Here is a 17864-nt window from a genome sequence, read left to right on the forward strand (position 1 = left end):
CCAGGGGTGAGGCAGCCGAGGGCAGCTGCCCAAGAATAGGCCTGGCACGCCACGCAGCCTGTCCCCTTCAGCTCACGGGCCCCACACACAGCTGAGGAAACTGAGGCCCAGAGAGGAAGGGCTGGGCCGAGGTTATCCAGGGGGCTGGACGGGGATGCCTGGGTCCGACCCTGGGCACCAAAGCCCATCTCCTGCTCCGTCTTGCTGGCCGGGGACCCTGGGGGGCCCTCTCGCCCTTCTGGGCCCCTGTCTGTCCAGTGCAGGGCTGAGTGAGGCCATCTCCGAGGACCCATCGGAGACCTGGGGTACGGCTGGTGTCGGAGGCAGGGAGGCCGGTGGGGCCCTTCGGGCGCCGGCTCCAGGGCCTTGGCTCCGCCTCTGCTCGGATGCTTTCTGCCTCCAGCCCCTCGTCCCTGCCGCCCCTCCCACCCAAGCCTGGCACTCAGACACGTGTGTCGTGGCCATGAGGGGCTGTGCGAGGGGGCCGCCACCTGGGACGGGGGGCCCAGCTCTCCAGCGATGGGAGGGGCTGCTGCGGAAAGGGCCTCACGCCGGGGCCTTCAGCTCTGGCTCCTCTTGGGGCTTTTGTCTCCCCTGCTCTGTCCAGCGGCATCTGCCTGACTCCGGCCCTCTGTGTCCCAGGCCAGACACCCTCTCTGGGAGGAGAAGAAGCTGCTCTGCCCGTCCGGCCCCTCCCCCCAGTCTTGTGACCCAGGAGCTCCTGACAGTACAGCCAGATGGCGATTTCCTGTTGACCCCGGAGCCCGGCTCAGTGTCCCTGGCTCCCCGTGCCCTGGCCAGCACCCCTGGAGCCCCGGCCACACGGTCCTCTCCCCGCTCCCTGGGGAGTTTGTGGCCCCAGCACCGCCCCCTGCAGAGACCTGGGAATCAGGCCCAGAGGCCTCACCTCATCTATTTTTAAGCACAAGTCCATGAAAGATTCACAGGCTCCTTTATTTACTGGTGGTGGGATGGCCCTGGTGCCTGTGGCACACCCACCAGCAGGTCCCAGGTCCCAGGTCCCTGTGAGCTCACCTGGTGCCCCGGGGCAGCCCAGGCGCCTCCCTCCGCAGGGCCCCGCTCTGCTCTCCCGACCTGCCTTCCTCCCAAGGAGCTTCTCCCCAGGAGATGAGACTCCTGGAGACGCCTCCCCAGAGGGAGTGGGGCTCCTCCCTGCGCCCCGACCAGCTATGCAACTGGCTGCTCCCCATCTAAATGGTCCCTGATCTCCGGCGACCGCTGAGACTTTGTCTCCTCCCTGGCTTTCTCGTCCTGGCCTTTTACCTGGGCAGGTTTGAAGGGAGAGGAATCCACCTCCTGATGCCAGAGGCAAGGTCGGGAGGGGCCTTGCTTCCCGCTGGCCTCCTGGAAACAGGCCACAAGGAAACTGAGGCTCGGGCATACTGGAGCTTAGCCATTTCTCTGGAGTTCAAAGGCTGGGCAGCCCGCCCCTGCCCCTAAAGCCACATGGCGAGGAGGGGTGCTTTATCTGGGCCTCCAGAAATGCAGAGGCTCGGCCCTTCCTTCCAGGTACCCCACCCAGCCCCAGATAAACACAAGGACCTCAGGGCCCCTCCCCTTGGCTGCTGCGGGCTCCCGTGGCCTCAGGAGGTGGTGCCGGTTCAGCCCCGATTGTGTCACCTGGTGTCAGGTGCTGTCTGGCTGGGCAGGTCCCAGCTAATGCCCAGGAGGGCTCTCAGCTGTCCTCCAGCAGGAGATGGGACTGACTTAGCAGCAAACTCCCCCAGCACCTTCCCTGGGTGCTTGTGGGGACTCGGGGCACCCAAGAGGGTCAGGCAGGGCGCGGGTACATCCCTGCCCGTCAAAGTAGCATTCTCCACGTGGGAGGGGCCTGGAGGGAGCCCACGCCAGGCCCTGCTTCGTCATGAATCACTCATTTTAGAGGAAAATCTCATGCCTCGGTATCTCCACCAACCCAGAAGATTCTCTGGTGATTCACTTTCAAGAAACAAAAAGAGTTATTGTTAGCCTTCCAAATGGGGCATTACAGGAGAATATTGAATATTTGTTTCAGACCCAGCGGAGCCTGAGGCCCCTCCTCCTCTCCCTCCCTGTCAGGGGAAAAGTGGACGTTTTCTTTCAACACTTCCCCAGAGGAGGAAGGAACTGGGAAAGAAGGCAAACTTGAGCAACAGCCTGTCTGTCTGTCTGAGGACAAAAGAGCGGCGTCCAGAACCCACGCCCCTGGGAGCAGGAGGGCAGCGCACCAGGCGCACCAGGCGCGCCAGGCGCTAGCAGCCTTCCTGGCGCAGTGGGTGTGGGATAGGGGGCCGGGCCGGCTCTTCCCGTCACCTCTGTGAAACGGGGAGGCGTTTGCTCTGGGGAGTACTTGTGGAGCACCTACTGGGTGCCAGGCATTATCCTCTTGGGTGTCAGACGCCAGAGCAGGCACGGCTCAGTGGAGCAGCCCTGGGAGGCGGGGGAGAACGGCCACGAACACGAACACCCACGAACGCGCAACTGAGTCACGGGAAGGGAGGTGCGGGGTGGGTGGGGCTGCCTTGGCGAGGGTGGTGGCCTGGGAGCTAAAGGACCAGCAGGAGCCTTGGGTAAAGCAGCTCCGTCTGCCCGTGGTGGTTGTGAGCACGGGATTCCGCTTCTCTGTGAGGACCCTCTGGGGCCTCCAGCTCAATGTATTTCTACACCCCCTCCGAGAAGCCCTCCTGGGACCCGGCCTCCTGCCCCAGTGCCCAGCTCCCTGCAGCACTGCTGGCTGTTGTGCGCCCACCTGACCCACAAGCCTTTTCTGGAGTCTCGCTGGGGTCTGTCCAGGGAGCCCCAGATCCTGCAGCCAACCCAGGCACAGCAGTGCCGGCACCCCCTCCCCGAGGGGCTCTCAGGCCTCCTCTAGAGGGGGCAGCTATATCCTGTTCCAAGAGCGGAAAAAGAGACCCTCAAGCTGTTCTGTGTGATGCAGAATGATGGCCAGACGGATTTGCAGCGAGACTGAACTAGAGAGTGCTCTCACCGGTCTTACTGTACATCGCCCACAGGTGTAACGCAGAGGAAATGACGCTCCTGCTGTGCAAAGCTAAGAACACCTATGAAGGGGCTACTCCACCCACAGCAGGGAAACCGCTTCTCCCTTCGGGCCTGAGACCCCCATTCCTCCGTGATGGAAGCTTGTGTACTTGTCAGCCAAAGTAGCAGTTTGGGGAGGGGGGAGGCTTCAGGGAAGTATTTCAGTAACAGGTCACCTCAGCGTCTGAAAAAGGGAAGAGGCCCCTGGGGCTCCACACACGGGGCCATTGGTAAATTGCAGCAAACCCGGGACCCAGGCCACAGGCGGAGGGCACTTGTGCAGAAAGGAAACTTGGTTTTACAGCCGCGATCTGCTCTGAGGCCGGTTGGCTGAGCCCACAGGGGGTGACCTGGAGCACCGGGCAGGGTCCCTGCTCCTCCCCAAAGCCAGCGCAGGCCCATCCGCTGATGTGGTGAACATAGTCGCCTGATACCGGCCCTGGCCTGGCACCGGGAGCGCTGGAGATAACACGCGGAACCTGGCACCCAAAGCCGTTGCTCCCAGCCCCTACCAGGAACACGCCTCATGCCTACCCAGAGCCCCCTCCCCTCAGTCCTTGCGCCCACTGGGCCGCACAAGGCTGGGTCTCCCCTCAGTCGCTGGAGCGGACCCGAAGCAGCAGGCTACCCGTCGGTCACCGGGCGCGGTTCAAGGGCCCCTTGTGTGGCAACCGGGCTGGCAAGGGCAGCCGCGTCCTCGGCCGCCTTTGGAGCCGCGGTTTGGGGAGGGGAGCGGTGGGTTAGGGCTCGGAGGCGGTGCCCGCGGGCGGGGGAAGGTGGCCTGGCGGTGGGGACCTGCGCGGTGCCACGGCCCAGGCGACCCGCTGCGGGGATGCGGGGGCTGGGGAGGGGCGCAGGGCCACAGGCCGGAGGCCTGGCGGCAGGGCACGGGCAGCGTCGCGAGCGGGGCGGGGCGGGGCGGGGCGGGGCGGGGGCGGCGCCGGGCCGGTGGCCGAGCGGCGGGTGTGGACGTCGCGGGCGGGGCGCACCTAGCCTCTTCCTCGCTCGAACTACGCTCGCCACCCCGGCCGCCCCGCCCCGCCGCCCTCGCAATAAGGGGCGCGGGCGGGTCAGGGCGAGGAGGAGGGTCGGCCGCCGCCAGCACGCGGCCGGAGCCCGGGCAGGGAGCCGGAGGCCCGCGCCGTCGGGGCTCGGGGCGCGGCCATGGAGCTCTGGCCGTGGCTGACCGCGGCGCTGCTGCTGCTGGTGCTGCTGCTGCAGCTGAGCCGCTCCGCCAGGTTCTACGCCAAGATCGGCCTGTACTGCGTGCTCTGCTTCACGGTGGCCGCGGTGGCCGCGGTCATCTGCCTGCTGCGCCACGGCGGCCGGACGGTGGAGAACATGAGGCAAGGGGGCCGGGCGGGGCGGGGAGAGACACCGAGGCGGGGGCAGCGCCGCGCGGCCGCCCGCTTCCGCTTCCCTAACTTTCCCGTGTCCTTTCCCTCCTTCCTGCCCTGCCCGCGCCTCTCCCGGGCTCTCGGACCGGCCGAGGGGAGAGAGCGGGTCGGAGAGCGCGGCTGGGGAGGCGGCCGAGGGTGGGCCGGGGTCCCCGGAGCCGGCGTCACAGTGTCCCCGCGCCCTGGCCCCGGGGCCCCGGCCAGGGGCAGGCACGGAGGGATTTAAACAGGTCTCGCCCTCGGCGCCGCGCGGGGAGTGCGGGGTGTGGGCGGCCCCGAGAGGAATGGGGCCGGGCCAAGCGGGCAGAGGCTCGGTCCTGCTTCCCCGCGGGGAGGGTGGGCCGCCCGCCGTGCACCGCCCCGCCCGGACCCGCCTCCGCTCGGGGCCTGGGGCGTCCCTCGTCTTCTCTCCGCCACCCCCTCGCGCCCACCTGCCGCGGGCGACGAGCGCACTTGTGCTCGGCACCAGGCCGGTTCCCCTTCCCTTTCCTTCCGCTTAGGAAGGTGTGGTGGCCCCGCGGGGGAGGGTGGGCGCGGAGTCCTTGGGTCCAGCTTCGGGGCGGGAAGAACGGGTGGTGGCTGGGACGCCCCCCAGAGTTGGGGAGCTTGGAGTTGCTGGGGTGAGGGGTCAGGCTGGGCTGACCAGAAGAGGCGGGGGGCCTCTCTTGGGTCAGAGGCTGGACTGGTCACGGTGGCCTGAGAGGGGGCTCCTTGCCCTTTCTCCCAGTTTCCGACTGGGAGGGTCTGTTGTTGACGTTCCTCACTGGCTTTTGCAATGATGACCCTTGGCTGTGCCTGGTGTGGGCATACTGTGGTCCCCGAGGCCCTTGCCATCCACATGCTCACAGGGCAGTGGGTGAGGGTTCCTGGCTCTCTGCCGTCCGTCCCTGTCCTTGTTCATCTGGGCGGGCTGAGCCTTCCGGGACTGGCCCACACTCAGCGGGTCCTCCGGGCCCCGTTTTCAGGAGTTCGTAGCTCCTGTGGCCCAGGAGTGGAGTGTGGCCTGAGAGTGGGGAGCCTGGTGGCGGGGCCGTGGGTCTCTAGCTCCCCGCCATGGCCCAGGCCAGCGCCCCAGGGAGTCCAGACCCCAGGGCCGGCCCACTTGTTGCCCTTCCAGCCGTCTTCTCAAGCAGCCGACCCTCTGGGGTGCGGAGGGCCTGGCCTGGGATTGGGGATCCCCTGCAGGCAGTGGGCTCACAGCCAGTCTCCATTCAGCACCCGCTGGGGACCGGCCTGGAGGGGCAGGGGGCGGGGGTGGCTGCAGGCAGCAAGGGCTGGTGGGCTCCCTGGAGGAGGTGCTGTCCTGGGTTCGGTGGGAAGCGAGGCTGGAGCAGGTTTTCAGCAGGTGACAGGCGTTCCTGGAGGCGGCCCTCCCCCTCCCTGGCTCAGTCTTATCAGGTGGCCTCTTCACAGGCGCTTCCTTGTCTTTCAAAGGCCCAACTCGCTCTTCCAGGCCTGGGCTTCAAAGCTGCTTTCTGGCGTCAGATCAGAAGTCACCAACTGCCCTTTCTGACGCGGTAGCGGGACGGGCAGGCCAGCCTGACCAGCACTTGGCGCTCCCTCCGTCCCCACCCTGCCCAGCCCGGCCCTCCAGCCTCTGCTGGCCGGCTTCCCTCAGCCCAGAGCCGGGCTTGGCCCCCAGCCTCCCCCAAGATTCCGGCCAACTGGGGCATCGTCTTCAGGACCCTGAATCGTGCTCAGGAGGAAGCTTCCTGCTGCCCTTCCCTCCCCAGGGCAGCCCCCGACTCAGGCTCTGCAGAGGGACCAGACCAGGACATCACAGAGGTGCTGTGTCCTCCCCAGAGAGGGGCGGACCTGGGGGTCCGGGAGCCCACAGCCTCCTTCCCCTGCACCCCCAGGTCCCACGGGGCGGGTCACAGTGATGACCCCCAAGGCTCCCCAGTGATGGCAAAGAGAGGGGGTAGGGACGGGGTGCCTTGTGAACAGGAGTTCTCCAAGGCGTGCATCTGTGGGGGGCGGAGAAATGCAGAGGAAGAGGAGTGCCCTGTGCCTCTAGGCAGCCAGTCCAGGGACGGGGCCCAGGAGGACGGAAGTGGAGGTTGGGGTGCTGTGTGGACAGGCTTCAGGCCCCACCTGGGACCCCTGAGCACCGCGGGTGCCTGGCTGCTCCCCCTCCAGTCCCACCCTAACTTCCGGAAGGACTCTGCCCACCATCCTCGACACCAGCCTCTGCTTCCATCTCCTGAGCCCACACCGTGCGCCGCGGATGCCTGAAGCTTGGGGACAGGGTCTATTACGTGTTCCATTTTACAGACGAGTCTGCAGAGAAGCAACGCAGGCCTCCGAGGCGGGGAGTGGGGAGATGACTGGCAGGGCCCCAGAGCTAGGACATGGGGCCCGGGCTGCAGACCCCCCGAGAGTGGCTCCACAGTGCACGCTTTTCATCCTTCCTCCGTCTCCCACGGCATCAGGGGCTGGGGGCAGCGCCATGGCTGCTTTGGGGCTGGAGACCGGGCTCGGGAGAATCCCTGAGTTCCAGGAGGGGCAGCCCCACTCCACCTGCCCCCTCACTCTCCCATGTTCCCCGTGATGGGGCTCCGGGTGAGCACCCGAGGAGGCCTTTGCCATTTAGTTGCGAGTTCTGAGTGTGCAGGGCAGTGCTGGGAGCTGAGAAGCAGAGGCAGGCTTTGTTCTGACCAGGCTGTGGGCTGAGGCCAGGGACCCCTCCCAGAGTGGCCGGGTCCCGCGTTCAGGGTGAGGCTGGCGTAGCAGGTCCTGTTTCCTTGTCCCAGGGGCACGCGCCCTTATTGTACCCATTCGACAGAGAAGAGGGCGAGGCCCGGGGAAGCGGTGTGTGTTGGAACTGGGTTCCCTGCAGGATCGGGAAACCTAACAACAGTGGCCTAACCCGGGGAGTTTACTTTTTCACGCGTCACAGGCGACCAGGGCAGGCAGCCTGGGGCCACGGAAAGCTGCCGGCTCCTCTGGCCTGTGGCCCCCTCATTCTCGGGGTCCAGCATGCCACTGTTAGGGCAGGACCTCTGGGGACTGAATTGCCCACTTCTGCGTCCATCCTAGTGGCCGGGACCTGGGGGACATAGCTAGGCTGCGGGGTGGGGTGGGGGACAGGGCAGATGGAGCCCCCCACCTGCTCGAAACATCGAGGACGGGCATCACTGCAGCCAGGGGCGGGGGGCTTGTCGATGCCGGTCAGGGTTTGAACCCAGCACTGCCAGCCACTGCGTGGCCCTGGGTGGGGGGGTGGTGCGTGGATGCAGACACAGCGCTGTCGGGGAGCCGCAGCACCTGGGGGCTGGCCTGGGGCCCTGGTCTCACAGGAAAGTCTGCCCTGGCTTTGCTCGGGGTGGGATAGTGAGGGGCAGAGCCTCCCCTCTGGGTGTACTTCTGCGGGCCCAGGAAGCAGAGCTGCCGAGAGCCCTGGACACTGCTCACGGCCCCGCCTCCTTCCAGGCCCCTGGCGTTCCGCCCACTCCCGCGCCCCTCTTAACACCTCTGGGCACCCGAACAGGCTGGAGCCCCCACCTCCTGGCCCCCTCTGTGCTCCAGCTCTCGTGACACTTGGAAAACACTGCTGCTCTGCCAGGTGGCCCTCCCAGGACCTCCTGTCCCCTGAGCCGATCAATGGCTCTGTGCTGCCCTCCTGGCAGGGCCGCTCTGAGCAAACCCCATCACGCCCCTCCCTTTCCGGGGGCAAAGCCCGTGGGGTCTGGCTGAGGTCCGGTGCCTCTCGGCCGAAGCAGCTGCCAGGTCTCCCCAGAGCCACTTAGTCCGAGTCCAGGGTCTGAGGGCAGAGGTCAGCAGGTAGCTCAGACCTGACCTTGAACTGCTTGCCAGCCGCCCGGAGCAGGTGCTGTGGCCGGAGGAGGATCCTCTTGCTTTCATTTACTTTGGGTCCTTCTGTCCTGCCTGTGTCATCGCCGCCGACACAGCTGCTCTTTGCGGAGGGCTCCCAGGGTCCCGCAGGTGTCACGGGTGTTCCAGCCTCATCTCGCTCAATCCCTCCGCACCCTTCCCCTTTCACGAGTGGAAATGGAAGTTTAGGGAGGTCAAGTCCGTTGCCCAAGGTCACAGCTGGTGAGAGGGAGTCAGGGTCTGTCTGACCCTGAGCTTGGGCCGGGCTCAGGTGTCCTCGGGCGAGCACAGGTGGTCCAGGGGGACTGGCTGCCAGGAGTTCGGCCTCAGGCCCCCCAGAATCTGCAGCATTTATGCTGCTCACTTCTAGGCTGGCGGCCCCGGTCAGGGTTAAGTGGAGGGCTTCTGAGAAAGACCCAGGAAGGGCCAGGAAGTCCCCTCTGCTTAAGGGGGTGGCTGCCCCTGCGGGCACTTGGAAGGAGCCGGTCCTGGGGGCCACCTGCCTTGCTATGGAAAGCTGGCACCAATCACCTGCCTGGCAGCTGTCCGCAGTGCTTCTGGAACCTTGTGCCGTGCACTCAGCCCAGCCCTGGGCCACCTGGGCTTCAGGCGACCTTAGCTCCACCCCCAGGGGAGGCAGGACATGGAGTTCAGGGCTGGAGGGTGTGGGACACGCACGCCCCTGGCCTGCACCCGTGACCCCTGCTCTGCTCCCCGTAGGGGAGAGGAGGGAGCAGCTCCCAGACTCCGCGGCCGAGGGGCAGGGCGCTGGGGTCAGCTGGGTGTTGGGGCACAGGGGGTGTTGGCGCTCAGGATGAGGCCTGGGCTGGGCAGGCAGGGCAGCCTGGGTAGGGTGGCTGCTTTGAGCTTCCTGCTGGGAGAGGATGACAGAGCCACTTGCAGCCCTGCTGGGGGCGGGGTGGGGGCCATAGAGCCCCCCAGGGGAGGAGGGGGAGTGCTCAAAAGGAGCTCGAGACTGCACCTGACAAGCCTGCAGCCGTCACCCCGCCTCCAGCAGGCCCTCTGCTTGACACTTTTCACACATTTTTCAAAAGTCAGGTTTAGAGGTGGGCTCGGCCCATCCTGGCCTCCCTGCTGTGTGACTTTGGGCAAGTCACTTAACTCTGCTGAGCCTGGACTCCCTCACCTGGGTGTAATGAGCGTACGACCTTGTGGGGTAATTGTCTGACCGAAACCGGACAGTTAACGTCTGTCTAGGTGCAGGCGTGGCATGTAGCGTTCAGGAGGTGCTGGGCGTGGCTGTGGGGTGTCTGTCCCCGTGGTTAGGAGCGTGCTGCACTGCAGGCAACGACAGACCGGCTCTGCCTGCCTGGGCACTGGAGGGGCCTCTGCAAAGCTCCATCTGCTTCCTTCTTCTTCAAGGAAGCACTATTAAAATGATCATAGAGGGCTTCCCTGGTGGCGCAGTGGTTGAGAGTCTGCCTGCTGATGCAGGGGACACGGGTTCGTGCCCCGGTCCGGGAAGATCCCACAGGCCGTGGAGCGGCTTGGCCCGTGAGCCATGGCCGCTGAGCCTGCGCGTCCGGAGCCTGTGCTCCGCAACGGGTGAGGCCACAACAGTGAGAGGCCCGCATACTGCAAAAAAAAAAAAAAAAAAAAAAGGATAATAGATACTTTCTCACCACTTTTACAGAAAACCTTGAAAACATGGGACATTAGGAGAAGGAAAAGTGGGCACCCACGTGCACGCCGCCTGCAGGGAGTGACCGGTCCCCTCCCCTTGCGGAACATCCGTTGCCTCTTTCCTCTCCCGAGATGCCCCTTTCTTTCCCAGCTTCCTATACTCAGCCCGCGGCTGTGTCTTTTAGTTTGTCTGAGGGCAGTTATTTGTACATGTGTGGAGAGTTGCTCTCCCGCAGCGTGTGGGGCAGCCCTGGGCCTGTGTGTCCGTCCTGGAGCCCTTGGTGCGGGGGCTCTGCCTTGGCCTGGGCTCCCAGCCGGAGTGGGAGAGGCGGGAGACAAGCAGCAGAGCCGCTGCAGAGGGCCCCTGTTCAGCTGAGTCTTATACGCAGCATCTTCCACAGTTCAGACAAAACAAAACACAACACCTACCCATATACAACCGACCCCTTAAATGAGATACAGAAAGAAAATCTAGGAAAGTTCTGGAGACGGATGGCTGGGGACGGCTGCATAGCAGTGTGCATGTACCTGCGCCGCTGAACCGGACACTTGTAAATGGTTTAAAATGCTACATTTGACGTGTATTTCACCCCAATTTTTAAAAAAGAAGAAAAACGGAGCCAGCAGATGCCACTACCAGAGAGAAGCACCGTCCTTTCCAGATGTGGCCTGGGAGGGAAATGCAAACGCTATGTAGTTATTAGGAGTCAAGGGAGCAGGCCTGGCAGCAGATAAATACAGATCTTTGCTGTTTTCCTCTGCCACGGCCCTGTTTATATTACCTCTCCCCACGGGGCACGTGGAAGTGTTTTCGGATTTCCCTAATTCAGACCGCGCCTGTGCCTGCCTCACACCTGCTTTAGGACCCATTGCGGAAGAGGACTGCAAGCTCAAAGGGAGTAGGTCTGTTAAGGGCTTTTGCCACGTGCTGCTAAGCTGCCCTCCAGAAACCTCTGTGGCCTCTGACTTCTGCCAGCAGCCGTCGGGCCATTTCCTAGCACCAGGCCAACACCTCCCGTTACCAGGCTTTCATCTGCCAATCTGAAGGAGGAAGACGGGGTTTCTTGTTTCAATCTGCATTTCTTTGACTGCCGGTGAGATTGCATGTTCCCCGTGTTTATTGGACACACGCGCCCTCTCCCTGTGCCCTTCAACCCTCGAGATGACCCGAGAAGCTGTGTTTTGCAGCTGAGCTGCCCGAGGCTCCCCAGCTGAGACAGCCAGTCAGTTCTCCAGAGAGTGTCCAGCCTGGCAACCCCTGAGCCGGATGGGGACAAGCAGGAAGGTCTGGCTTGAGCTGGCCAAGGCTTACAAAGCTGAGGAAGAAGCCCTGGCTTCCAGATCGGGGAAGGCGGGCCGGTCTGACTGTGAGAGCAGCCCAGGCTCAGCTGCTTCCTGGAGCCTCAGTTTCCCCATCCGCACCACGCGGTAACGTGGGGAGCTAGGCTTTGTGAGCTGGATACGAGTCTGCCTTTCAGAGCAAAGAGGCAGACCCGACAGGGTCCACTCGTGAGGGCCTAGAGGAGACGGATCCATAGAGACGGGAAGTGGACAGTGGGGCCCGGGGCTGGGGAAGTGAGCGTTTAATGGGGACAGAGAGTCAGGGAAGATGAAAGAGTCTCAGATGAGGGAGGACGGTTGCACGACAATGCGAGTACACTTGACGCCACTCAACTTAAAACGAGTTGAGATGGTACATTTTATGTTGTGTGTATTTACCACAGTTTTAAGGACCTGAGTGTGGCTTTGGGTCAAGGGCCCAGCTCTGAGTCTCTGCTCTATCGAGGGCCAGCTCTGAGCCCAGGCCCTTCCGGATACAGTGGGAAATCCCTCCCTTCCGGTCAGGACTGTGGGGAGATCAAATGACCCTGGTGTGTGCGTGCGCGCACACACATCTTCTGGGAGAAGTGGAACAGTTCTGGGTCAGGAACCCTTGGGTCACTGGGGCCCACCCTCAGCCCCCTGCCACCCACGGATGGGAAGGACGCAGGGGACCTTCCTGAGTTGCAGAGGAGTGACCTCAAGCCTCGGGCTCCGTCACCCCGAGCCAGCTGACCCCTCACGGGCACCTGTCTCTTGCCAAGTGTGTGCAGTGTTCCCACAGAGCAGGGGGCCGGGGCCTCCCTTCTCCCTGCCGGCCAGCCACCTGCAGACACTGTTCCCAGGGGCATGCCCGGTCGTGCCTGCCTGTCGAGTGTGAGAGCTGCTGGGCCGGGCCTCTCAAGGTCACGAGTGCCCAGGGCAGCCTGCTGCTGGGAGTGGGGCCCACACACATCCTGGCTCCACCGCCATCCTCATGTGACCTTGGGTGTGTCTGTGAAAGGCGCTGGGGCGCTGTGCTGTAGGATGCAGGGGAGGAGTGAAAGCCTGGCCAGGCCAGTGTCCCCAGCGGTGGAGACTGGAAGCAGCCTTCAGCTCCTCGCCAAGGTCTCCGCTTGGTACCCATGCTTTCTTCCCGGTGTGGCTCTGCCTTGAGGGGACGTTCACTTCCCGTGAGTGGGGGCCCAGCCTCCTCTGCAGGGGCCTCTCCACGTCGGGTGCTTTGGTCGCTGACACGTCTGAGAAGGGAGCCAGCCCGGCCCCGGGGGCTCTCGGCCTTCAGCCCCGTCCAGCTGGGCGCCCCCCCGGCTTGTGGTGACGAGCAGGGGTGTGGGGTGAGGGCTGGGTGGCAGGTGCAGGCCTGGGAACGCAGACGTGGAAGGAGGCGCCCTCCCCACTGCCGGGCGTCCAGGCCCCCAAGGCCTTGCTCCTGTGTGACCCAACCCTCGCTGGCTGGGGTAGCAGGGGGGCAGGGAGGCACTCGCCATCCCGTTGAGGGGTTGAGGGACAGGACCTGAAGGTTCTCCGAGGGGAAGGCGAGCTCAGGGTCAGCGGCCAGCCTGCCAGGGCGGGCGTGGGGGGTCCCCGTGCTGTGTCTGTCTCTGGTCCTGCACTGGGATGACCCTGCCTAGGTCTGCAGGCGGAGCCTGAGTTACAAGGTGGGTGGTGGCCTCTGCTCACGGCCCGTCTCCCCCTCAGCATCATCAGTTGGTTCATCCGGTCCTTCAAGTACTTATACGGCCTTCGCTTTGAGGTAAAGGGCCGTCAGAAGCTGGAGGTGGACCGCCCCTGTGTCATCATTTCCAACCACCAGAGCATCCTGGACATGATGGGTAGGCCGGCTGCGGAGGGTTTGGCGGGAGGGCCGGCCCTTCCCAGTTGCCTGCGGGGAGGGGGAGGAGGGGGCATGCTGCTTCAGCTGGTGGAGGCTGGGCCCCGAAGAGCTGGCAGGTGAGGGGCCGATGCGGACCGTGGACCTGTGCCCCCCTCCAGACACAGGCCTCCAGCTGGTGACGGGAGACGAGGCTTCCTGTGCCTGCGCCGGGCTCGGGGGCCCCGCTTCATCGCCTTCCCTCTGCAGGGGAGGCTGAGGCTGAGGCCCGGCGGTGCCCAGGTAGCCAGTGGGAAGGCGTGACTGGGCCCAGGCCTCTTGGTGGCCGAGGCCGAGGGCCAGCTCGCCCCTCCTCGGGCGGTGGCCGCCTGGCTCTGAGGCTGTGCTGTCTCTGTCTCCCCCGCCCCCCGCCCCGGGCTCAGGCCTCATGGAGGTCCTCCCCGGTCGCTGCTCGCTCCTCCTCGGGGCGGTGGCCGCCTGGCTCTGAGGCTGTGCTCCGTCTCTGTCTCCCCCGCCCCCCGCGGGCTCAGGCCTCATGGAGGTCCTCCCCGGTCGCTGCTCGCCCCTCCTCGGGGCGGTGGCCGCCTGGCTCTGAGGCTGTGCTCCGTCTCTGTCTCCCCCGCGGGCTCAGGCCTCATGGAGGTCCTCCCCGGTCGCTGCGTGCAGATTGCCAAGCGCGAGCTGCTCTTCCTGGGGCCCGTGGGCCTGATCATGTACCTGGGCGGCGTTCTCTTCATCGACCGGCAGCGCTCCAGGACGGCCATGACCGTGATCTCTGATGTGGGCAAGCGCATGGTCAGGGAGAAGGTGAGCGCCTGGGGCTCGGGGCCTGCTTGGCGGCGTGAACGCTTTTGTGCTGTCGGGACAGCCCGCGAGCGTGACTCCCTTTGGCAGAAGGAAACGCGTCTGTAAACCGCATACAGAGAAGCCAGGCGCGGTGCCTCGGCCGTCGGCGGTAGCGGTGGTGTTCCCGGCTGCGCGGCGGGGCTCCTTGGGGGTGGGGGCCCCCCGGGGGCGGCCCCCTGACCCGCCTCCTGTCTCCCCAACAGCTCAAAGTATGGATCTACCCCGAGGGCACGCGGAACGACAGTGGGGATCTGCTGCCTTTCAAGAAAGGTGCCTTCCACCTGGCCATCCAGGCCCAGGTACGCCAGGGCCGCAGCCAGGGGTTGGCTTAAGGCTGAAGGTGACCTCCTGGCCAGGCGAGGCCACTGGCTCTCCTGGACCACCTCCCGCTGGGCAGGCGGCAGGGCCTCCCCCCACCCAGCACCTGTCCCTGACCGGCTAAGGAGGGCAGGGCCGCTTTACCCACTCTGAGCGTTAAGGCTGGCACCTGATCCGGCCCAGCGCCAGCTAGAATGATGCTCGTGGCCACCATCCCTGTGCCTGGAGCTCCAGCACCCCGCTTCCTAGCTGGCCAGGCGAGGGGCCTGCGGAGGGAAGCTGGGGTTGGCCTCAAAGGCGGAGGCAGGAGGCCTGCTGGCTGAGCTGTCTCCAGAAGGCTGTGCCAGGCGCAGGCCCCCAGCACCCCTAGCTGGGCGTGGGCGTGGGCAGTGGCTGGGGGGGCGGGGCCCGCGGCGTGAGGCAGGGTCGGGCCGGAGCTGGCGATGGGCCAGGATAGGTGAGCTGGGAGCCCTCCACGGGGCTTGATGCTTTTCTGGTCCTTGACTTGTAGGGACGCAGTTTGTCCTAGAGGTGTCCTGGGGTCTGGGGTGATGGCAGGAGAGGCTGGGGCACATCTGTCCTTCGGGTGGGGTCTCCTGGTAGGTGAGGGGTGCCCTGTGCTGGGGGACTTGTGTAGGGGAAGGCAGCCATCGTCTGGGGTCAGGGGAGGGGGCTTTCATCCTGCCTGATCGGAGTCAGCGGGGCAGCTGGGCAGGGGTTTGCTTTTTCTCCTGTCCTTCACCTGTGACAGGTGGCCTCTAGCACCCCCTGGTGGCCCTGAGCAAGGATGTGAGAGCCCTCCTTCCAGAAGCTGCCAGCCAGTGCCAGGCGGGTGTGGGAGCTGGAGCGTGGGGTGGAGGGGCCCCGAGCCGGCGGTGGGTGCGTGGGGATGGGGGCGTGAGCCTGGGCTCTGCCCAAGCAAGAGGAGGAGGACACCCCCGACACAGGCCTGGGACTGAGGTCACTTCCCTTCGCCGGGGTCGTGGAAGAGGAGACGGGAGATACCGAAGGAGCTTTGGGGGGCCGGGGGCAGTAAGTCTCAGCCAGGAGACCGGGCGTCGTTTGCTGTCACCCCTCTCCCCGGCCCCGGGTTGATGATTACCCCCAGGTGTCATTTCCGACATTGGCATCACCATTGGAGTCACCATTGGACTCAACGCTGGTGTCTTCCAGGAATAGCCTGCCGCCTCCCCTGGCTGGAGCTGCCCCGTCTTCCCTGGGATGGGGGAGAGGTTGGGAAGGGAGGGGTGGGCAGAAAGACCCGTTACCTCCTCTGGCTAAACCGGACAGGGCCCTGGTTAGTCTTAGGACCCCGTGAGGAATGCAGAAGTGCATTCTATGGATACGTGCCAACCCAGAAAGCCTTCCTGGAGAAGGGGATGCTTGAACGAGGGTGTACAGGATGTGCACTCTGGGCCCAGGGCGGGAAGGGCATCCGAGGCCCAGGGGTCAGTGTGTGGAAGCGCCCTGGCGCAGGATGTGGCCACAGGGACTCCTGGCACCAGCCCCAAGGTGGGGGCAGGCTGGCGGCCAGGCAGGCCTCTCCCCAGAGCTCATCCTTGGGGATCAGGCTGGGCTGGGTGAGGGCTCCGGTCCATCCTCAGGCTGCCACGTCTGCCGTCCCCAGGTGCCCATCATCCCCGTGGTTTACTCCAGCTTCTCCTCCTTCTACAACTACAAGACGAAGCTCTTCACCTCAGGTACCCCCAACCTGTGCACTCGCCGGCCCACCTGTTCTCAGTCACTGCGACACCCGTGCCCCTGAGAGAACAGTTCCCGTTTCTGGGGGGTCACTACAGACCCCTGCTACTCAGTGACCGCTTGGGGAAGGACGAAGGGAGGGAGGGGAGGGTCTAGAGTCCCAGCCTTGGGCTGTGGGGAGACTGAGGTGCCCAGAAGGTGGGCTCCGTGCCCAAGTTCACACACACAGGCCCGGGCTGTGCACACGGCCCCGGGGGCCTTGAGGTGGCCCCTTCCTGTGCCAGGGTGGGCTTCTGAGCCAGTGCATCTAGGCCTAACTCTCGGGAGCAGCAGCCTCCCGGGCACCCCCATGCCCCCCAGCCATGGAGCTTGGGACCTCCCCCCGCCCTTCCCTCCAGACCCTGCACAAGGGCACCTGGTGCCCAGGTGGGAAGTGGGGTCCAAGATAGAAGCTGCCTCTGCCCACCTCTGAGGCCCCGAGGCCGCCTGAACCGCTGTGGAGGGTGGGGGTGGGAGGGAGGGTGGGTACCTTCTGGGGGAGGAAACGTCTGGACCCTGGGTGGTCTTCACGGGGGAGCACACACTTGTCCACACCCACTGAGAACATGCTTGGGACTCGTGTGTGTGACCGTGTCGTTATTCTCCACTAAAAGCCAACCACCCGGGACCAGGGTGTCTGGGGAAGAGCCCGGCCCGGCCCCTCGGGAGGCTCTGCGGGGGAGGCTGGCGGGCAGCCGAGGAGAGGAGGGGCCCCCCCTGGAGAGCCCCTCAGGCTGCTGACGCCCCCCCACCCCACCAGGAACCATCAAGGTGGAGGTGCTGGACGCCATCCCCACCACTGGCCTCACTATCGCTGACGTCCCCGAGCTCTTGGACACCTGCCAGCAGGCCATGAGGGCCACCTTCTTCCACGTATCCCAGCTCCCCCGGGAGAACGGGGCCCCTGCAGGGCCCGACGCCCAGGCATCCCAGTAGCCGAGGCCTGGGGCGGGGCAGGACCTGGCTAGACAATGGACAGAGCGACCCCTGCCCACCAGATATCACTGTGTCCCCTCCCACGGCTCCCCCAACTTTCCTCGGGCCCTGGAAGCAAGGGACCCCTTCCTGTCACTGGCCTCAGGTCCAGGCCCCTGATGTCCCTGCAAAGGAGAGTCACCTGGAGCCCCCCAAGCTCTGAGGGCAGGGCCTCACCCACCCTTGTGCCTTCGGGGTCTGGTGTGGGAGTGGGCCTGGGCCCCGATGGGCTGATGGGGCGGGGCCGGTCTGCCCAGCCCCCACCCTCCTGCCTGGGCTTGCGGGGCACAGAGGCTGGATCTGGGGTCCCAGCCACGGCCTGCATCAGGCTCTCGGAGAGGCGGGGCTCTGGGGGGCCAGGACGCCTAGTCTTATGCCACCTGGGCCTCAGGGCGGCCAGAAAGCAGTGTCTGTGGCCCCCACCGGCCTTGGGGAGCAAGCCTGCTGAACTGGTACTGCGCTCGTCATTGTTTTTTATAAACGAACTCTTGGAAGTACCTGGTGAGTTGTGGTCACTGGGGGCGGGCAGGACTGCCCTCGCTCGTCCTCCCTGGGAGGACCTCGGTGGGGCTCCCTGCCAGGGCCTGGGCCCACGGTCATCCTGTGATATTTCTTCCACTGGGGGTGGCAGGCGTGCCCAGGGGTCAGGCAGGCACTTGGGAAGGAGGCTGCAGAGCTGCTCTTCAGCTGCTGGCTAGGGGTGGGGCCAGCTTGTGGCGGGGGCGGGGCGGGGCTGTCCCTGTGGCCAGCGTCACCTTCACGAAACCACCTGCTCCAGCTCCTTTTGAAGAGGGGGCACCACGACCCTGCCTAGGAGGGCCCAGGGGGCGCGCTGGCAGCCTCCTCCCTCCCAGCACGTGGTGGTTGGCCGGGGGAGGCCGGTCAGGTTCAGAATGTTCCTGCAATCCAGCCACGGA

At 65.2% G+C, this 17864-nt stretch overlaps 1 protein-coding gene across 1 annotated transcript; it reads left to right on the forward strand.

The window, feature by feature from the left end:
• The first annotated feature begins 4049 nt into the window (after nt 1-4049).
• On the forward strand, nt 4050-17444 carry AGPAT2 (1-acylglycerol-3-phosphate O-acyltransferase 2). Its single transcript, XM_082657178.1, has 6 exons — nt 4050-4388; nt 12936-13069; nt 13700-13875; nt 14118-14213; nt 15860-15932; nt 16733-17444. Exons 1-6 carry the CDS (start codon nt 4207-4209, stop codon nt 16906-16908), a joined length of 837 nt encoding a protein of 278 aa, XP_082513304.1. The 5' UTR covers nt 4050-4206; the 3' UTR covers nt 16909-17444.
• The last annotated feature ends 420 nt before the right edge of the window (nt 17445-17864 follow it).

The sequence above is a fragment of the Grampus griseus genome (genome assembly GCF_964374135.1).
Source record: "Grampus griseus genome assembly, chromosome: 6".
NCBI lineage: Eukaryota > Metazoa > Chordata > Mammalia > Artiodactyla > Delphinidae > Grampus > Grampus griseus.